This window comes from Seriola aureovittata, chromosome 22 (genome assembly GCF_021018895.1).
Source record: "Seriola aureovittata isolate HTS-2021-v1 ecotype China chromosome 22, ASM2101889v1, whole genome shotgun sequence".
NCBI lineage: Eukaryota > Metazoa > Chordata > Actinopteri > Carangiformes > Carangidae > Seriola > Seriola aureovittata.
The window spans coordinates 18750354-18757418 of record NC_079385.1 but is presented as its reverse complement, the minus strand read 5'-3'; the positions used below and the strand labels follow the sequence as shown (position 1 = coordinate 18757418).

Sequence of the window (7065 nt, the reverse complement as noted above, 5' to 3'; positions counted from 1 at the left end):
GCAGTTCAAAATCTCTGTTTTCCTTTCCACGTGAACTTGTATTCCCACTCCGCAGAACGTCAGCTGGAAATGAGCTGAGAGCTCATCGCTGTAGAAAAACCTTGCAGCCCTCATTTTTGGGGGTTTTCAAACACGTTCTAACTGAAGCAGATGGATCCCATCGTTGCGTGAGTCCAAAAAACAGCTAGAAAAACGGAAAATTCATGATGACGAAGCTGGATAAAAAAGCCAAGTTGTATCTTATATTCACAGGGTATTACCTAGCAACCTGTTTCACATTAAACCGCAGCGGCTTCCTGTCAAACTGACCGTTATCTTTGAGTGCATGTGCAACGACTAATATCAAATCCCAGAGAGTAACAAACCACAGGTGCTGTAACTCCAATGGCTTTGGCAGAGACTTTTATTCCCAATCTCTTCTGTTGTCCCAGACAATTATCTGAAACAGACACAGTTCTGACACTCTTCCTTTTTTTTTTCCCGCCCTCCGTCGGGGCTCATCTGTTATTTCCCAATGAGCAAATAGATAGGAGCTCAGAAATAGGTGGGACTTGGCCGCGGTCTTGTCATTCTTCGCCAGGGATGACGCATCTGCTGCCATGTCGGGTGGAGTGGAGGGGTAGGGGAGGAGAGGGAGGGGCAGTTATCAACAGGATGTGGTGGTGTCACACAGGAAGTCAGCGCTGACAGGGGGTTTTGTGCAGACAGCAAGGTGCTCTGCAGCGCTGCAACACACTTCACCCAACAGTTGAGTTTGACTGAGGTGTTAGTAGGAAAGCTGCAGCAGCTTCAATCAGATGCTGTCAGATCAGCTTTAGCTGGTTGATGAAACATTAGATAATTAATTGGGCTTGTGGGGAGAAACATAATAATTTTATTATTTATTTACTGAATAATTTTAGATTAATCTTTAAAAAAATTAGACCCTGGCTCTTATTTTGCTCTTGTGTTAACTCTTCTCTATTTTGGAGTCATGGATGACAACTGCATTTGTCAAAACTTGTCAAAATAAGAGTCATTTTCTTTCTCAGAGGAGTAAAACTGCACGTCAAACATTTCTTCTAAAAATCTTCTGGATCTGAATCTGTAAATGACACAAAACAAGACGTTCATATGGATCGTTTTTTTTTTATTTTTTTTTATTTATGTATGTATTTTTTTGCAGTGTGTCAACTGCACCTTGTGCATATTCTAGACAGCAGATAGGTAAATGAGTTGCCTAGGTGGGGTTTACCCTCCTCTACTGTACATCTCTGCATTTCCAGCAGCAGCCTTCCTGTGAGAGAGGGACCGGAGGAAGCTCCGAGACGCGTCTGCAGCGCGCAGGCTTTGTACAGGAGGGGGCGGAGGGAGAGAGACAGAGCGAGAGAGAGAGAGAGAGAGAGAGAGAGAGAGAGCGAGAGAGAGCGAGAGCTGTGACAGCGCTCATCACCCACTGAACAACCAGGACGGGTTGCATCCGAGCAATCGCTGTCATTCGCAGACGGAGTTTACAGCCTTTGCCGCCGCTTTTTCTTTCGATCTTTTTCTGCCGCACCCCCTCCCTCTCCCGGTGCTGCCCAGCCAGTCGACCATGGTTTCTATAATTTCAGACCTGGACCCTCTGAAAAGCTGGAACGTGTTAAGGTAAGCGCCCGGTCAGTTTCTCCCACAGCCTCGCCATTGTGAACGGGTTGATAGCAGAGAGAGAGAGCGAGCGAGAGAGAGAGAGAGAGAGATAGAGACAGACAGAAGTATCGGTGTTTTGGAGAAAAATAAGGGCGGGACGCGGCGCAGGCGAGGAGGTCGCCGCCTTGTGAGCCTCCGGTTCTGGCGCTGCGGGTGCGTAATTACGCACAGTTTGCGCCGTTTGGCTACATAATCTGCGCCGAGCACAGCGCTCTTTCTACTTTGTGAGCTCCTCTCCCTGTTCTCCGCGCGCTCTGTCATGAGCCTGACGCATGCAAGCTGCTCTGTGTCCGCGTGCATCTCGTTAACCCCCCGACGCTGTCCCGCGCGGCGCCTCATCACCGCCATCATCTCCAAACTTCGTCCATTCCAGTGTAGAAGTAAGAATAACACTCATTTATCACCCCCCCTCCTCCCTCCACCTCACCCCCCCACCTTCTCCCTCCCTCCCTCCTTAACCCCCCCCCCCCCCTTCCACCCCCCTCCACCCCCATGCTGATTTGGTCCCTCCGAATGTTGAAGAGCTTCACTCTGCCAGAGAAAAAAACTACACCCCTCCAGGAATTTATCTTGAAACATTTACTCATGGCTGATTGCCTGCAACAGAGCGCTTTTAGAGAACATTAAATTTTATCTCCTGAGCTGCAAAACATGTTTTCAGCGCTGCTCCAGCAACACAGCCATTTATTCCTTGGCAGCAGGGGGGGTGGGGGTGGGGGGGTGTGTTGGGTAGGTTCTGGTACAAATTTGATTCACTGAGCCTCCCCGTGAGGTCAGAGGTGAAACTTTTCTCGCTCACCTCGTCTTGAGCGAGCGCTCTCTCCTTTCTGTCATACAGCTATTAGACTCACAGGCAGGACACGAGGCTCTATCTCGGACCTGCAAATCACTATGAATACATTCACTGTCATTAAGCATCTCAGCAGAAAAGCCTATGAATTTAAAAGCTGGAATTTAAAAGGCCTTGTCCCTGAATATTTCTGCCATTTGATAAATAAGTCATTATTCCCTCGACAGACTCGGCGGCAGCAGCGGGGACTATCACAAATTCTATTTTAGAAACGGAGAGAGGAGACAGAACCCTCAAGACCCCTCAAATAATTCTTTTAATGCTGCCTCTCCCCTCTTTTATCATTTTTATCCCTCCGCTGCCCTCCATCCCACCATCATTATCCACAAATCCAAAATAGAAAATGAGTGGAGTAATGTAGAGCAGGCATATTTCAGTGAGCTGCTGATGGACGAAGAGAGAGACGGTAGGGTGGGGGGGGGCTAAATGATGTCATTTCCAAACAGGCAGTGATGACCATCCAGAGTGAGAAATAGGGCATGCAGCTGACCCCCCCCCCCCCCCCCCCCCCCACACACACACACACACACACTCACTCATAAATAGCTGCAGTAGTTTCTCTCTGGACTCTCTCATCCTCTCCTCTCGGTCTATTTGCTTAACGGGGACACATCTCCTGGTAGCATTGGAGAAAAAAAAAAAAAAGTCACTTTTGGCTAATTTTAGCACAGATAACGAGTTAATAATTGGATGTATTAGCCTCACGGCGGCCATGTTTGCACGGCGGGTTAGAGGTCAAAGGTCAAAAGTTTCAAATCTTTAGATTCGATGCAATATTTTTGCAATCCACCACATTTTTTTCCGTCGCTTCTTTTATTTAAGCGGAGTCAGATCGGTCGTTAGGGAAGAAGGAAGGAAACGAGGAAGTGAGGAAGGAGAGAACGAGGAGGAAGAGGAGTATTTAACCCCCCACCCCCCCCCGTCTCTCTCATCTTCTCTTTATTAAACCTTTGTTCTTCCAGATTAGAGGCAGGAGCAGCTGTCCCTCTCCAAAGACGCTGCATCTTAATAAAGACCAGCTTACCGCCGGCCCGTCGCTCACACTCTCTTGGGGTCACACACACACACTTTAACTAACTCGCTCATTCGTTCCCTCGCACACACACACACACACACACACACATAAACAAGCACTCACGCCCACAAATGCACTTCTCAATCGTCTATGATAATGAAGCACCTCGGCGGCGTTCTCTGCGTCGTTTTCCCCCCTAATGAGACTCACCTCCGTCACGCTCAGACACACACACACTTGTTATTGTCGAGCGCCAGGAGCAGTTGAACAAAGGGAGGCGAAAAGGAACACAAACACTTGATTTTCGTTGGATATGATTTTGTAAATCTGAACGCAGCTGGAGCCTTTTCCAGTTTTTTGGGCTCCGTGCTTGAACAACAGCGACGACCGAGCGAGATCCGGAACTGCAACCGCTTTCTTTTCTTTTTTTAAAAAAAAAATTGATTTCTGCCATTAAAAACAAAACAGGAATTGAATCACAAAGATTTCAAACTTTAAAGCAAACTACGGCTGCAGATGAAAGACGAGACCTCGCTGCTGTAACACAGTGAAGAAGCATGATATGCATATTAGCACAATTAGCTGATTAATGCAGCTCTGGTGAATTTGATTTAGTTTAAATGCAATAAGGAGTTAAAGCAAGTGTTATCTGATCAGCAGCGGGGTGTATCTTCTCTTCTGTAATCACTATCTCTGCTATTTTATATACCACATCAGCCTACACACACACACACACACACACACACACATATACATATATATATACACACACTTGTTTCCTGAGAGAGCGCAGTGGATGGATGTTAGAAATCTGTCCGTGCCTCTCGCGATGCACGTCACACATCTGAAGTGCAGTTCAGTTATTCCATAATGAGAAACAGCATGCATATTAATTCCATCTGATTACATCCAGCTACCACACACTCATGCACGCACACACACACACACACTCACACATGCACACAGAACACATGCACACATGCGCGCGGCAAAGACGAGGTGTTCTCTGTATTCAATTAGGGAATGCAGAGAGGAGAGCTCAGGTTTTTATTCTTTTACCGTCTGGTTTGCAGATACAACGACAGGAAGTTCAAGATAAAAGTGTGTTTTTAAAAGAGGAATCAGACAAACTAGAGGCTCAGCTGGGAAGTGAGTGGAAGTTCTGGGCGCTGATGTGAAAATGAGCGGCCATGTTCAAGCTTAAGAAAACAAACAACAACAACAACAACAAAAAAAAGTAATCTCATCTTCTCATCTTCGTCCAATCACATAGATCCTCTCACTTCGCTCCATCCTGCAGCTCACGAGTGATGGCAGGAGTGGAAAAGGAAAGGGAAAGAGTGAGGGGGTCAACGGCGAAAGGTGGCTTGACCTTTGACCCCGCAGTGTTGGTTTTAATTAATCTACTTAAACAGTTTGTCCGCTTGCATTATGTGTCGCTTTATATCCCGCTGGAGCTCGAGGAGAGGTACAAATCCATCTGCCTAATTACCAAGACCACTGTTTGAATCTTTAAATCCCCTCTGATAGTGTGTGTGTGTGTGTGTGTGTGTGTGGTGTGTGTGTGTGTGGTGCTTTATCTATAAGCCAGACCTTTTTCTCCACTCAGGATTATGCTGGTTTTAACCAAAGGGTCGGAGAGAAAACATTTTGTAAAGACAGCTACTGATACCTTCAGACTGACGCTGCTGATTGTCCCGGTTTTATCTTTAAATTTGAGAGTTTTCAGGGTCAGAAATCGACAAGTTTTCTGTGTTTATCTCAGAATTTCTTTCTTATCATGAAGGCTAAGGCTCCAAAAAGAGCGTGTTAGACTGTCTGAGGTCCTTGTGTAAAAATGATTCAGGCGTCATCTCATCAGAAGAGTCCAAAAATTTGCTAATTTTCAACCAAAATCCACAATTAACCCGATAAATCTTCCCAGCCTGCGATAAACGCTTCCCTCCGTCTGTCTTTCCATCTCTCCATCGCTGTGTTTGTTTTATACAGTACTGTGTGATGCTTTTATACCGCTGAGCTGTGGTCGGCCTCTGCCCTCTTGCTCGACGATGATCACAGCTGAATTTGACGCACGTGAGCGATGACGCCGCTTCGGTCACGTGACGATCTGTCGAGCTATTTCCAGGTTCTTCCTTCTGTTTTTTGTTTTGTTTGGGTTTTTTTTTAACGGAGATCAGCTCCCAGGAAACACCTCAGATGGTTCAGATGAATATTGCAGCTTTTTTGATCGCCCCGCCCTCAAGAGCAGAGCGTTGGTGCTCTGAGCGCATCGGAGGTCGATGGTGGAGCCCATGTAGTTTGAATCAGGGAGAAAAAGGTAGAAACAGGATTCAGAGAAAGAAAGACTGTGAATTCACCTCAGTCAAGTTTGCTCACATTTTTATTTGCAGAATAAAGTTTAGTCACATCTTGGATATAAAATCCACAGTGATTTTGCCGTGAAGAGTTAAATAATGTTAAAATTAGAGCTGCGGTCTGGACTTTGTTTCTTGCCACTTGATGAGGACAGACTGGAGCTTGTTTTTTTTTGTCTTCTAAACGACGTGATGCAAGAAAAATCCGGGTGACAAGTTTAAATGAAAGCGGTGGCGGCGGCAGGGAGGGAGGGTCGGGGCGCTTGCGGGGCTGGACTCTCAGAATTCACTCTCCGGCTTCCCACAGCTGTCAATCAAGGCTTTGTGGCGGCGGGGAGAACAATACGGCATTCAGCATCCGAGTGACGGAGGCGGACGGGGCGGGCAGAAGGAGAAAGAGAGGGCGGGCTGAATTCCTCCGAACCCCCTGGAATCAGCGAGAGATAATTACACAGTCGAGGCGACAGAGTGCGTCACAAAACACAAAAGGAGATGGAGGAAAGATGACAGAGAGGGAAGAAGGGAGAAGCTACAGAGGAGCAGGAAAGACTAGAAATTACAGGAGAGAGGGGGAAAGAGAGAGAGAGAGCGCCGTGTGGGCGAGACTCCTCCAGGTGTGTGTTGTTAAACAGACACTAAAAGCTGGATGTTCTCCAGTCAGTGTCACCTCTCATCTACCTGTTTGAAGTACTTGTACTTCAGCGTTTACTTGACGGCTGTAGTTACTTGTTACTGTGCAGATTTACACACAAAACACATACAGACTCTCATTATGATCTGGTCCTCTAGATTCCTCACAAGAACCAATGATCTTTGGCGCGTTTCCTTCAACAATTTCGTAAATAATCGATAATCCTTCAGCGCTACAACAGCGTATAAAATCAGCCCCCCCCCCCTCAGATCTTGATACATCCTGTCCTGTGATCAGATCAGTGACGGTGGATGGACCCAACTGTTGCCAAACTCATTTATCATGCAGCATTTCCTGTGTGGCGTCGCTCCTCTGCACACACACACACACACACACACACACACACACACACACACACACACACACCCTCCGTCAAGGTTAATGTTTTATTTCATAAAAGTTCATCATTCTATGTCTCTTCAGCTGATGTGGTTTTAATTTCAGGCAAAGAAAAACCACCTGAACTCTCCAGCCTGATGAGTCACAC

General features: G+C 46.6%; 1 protein-coding gene across 1 annotated transcript in view; it reads left to right on the top strand.

Annotated features, from left to right (window-relative positions):
- The first annotated feature begins 1309 nt into the window (after window positions 1–1309).
- The window catches only part of celf2 (cugbp, Elav-like family member 2), a 197371-nt gene continuing 191615 nt past the window's right edge, over window positions 1310–7065 (top strand). Inside the window, exon 1 of the mRNA XM_056367321.1 lies at window positions 1310–1626. Coding sequence (XP_056223296.1) covers window positions 1574–1626 — 53 coding nt within the window. The 5' untranslated portion in view covers window positions 1310–1573. The remainder of the gene's footprint in view (window positions 1627–7065) is intronic.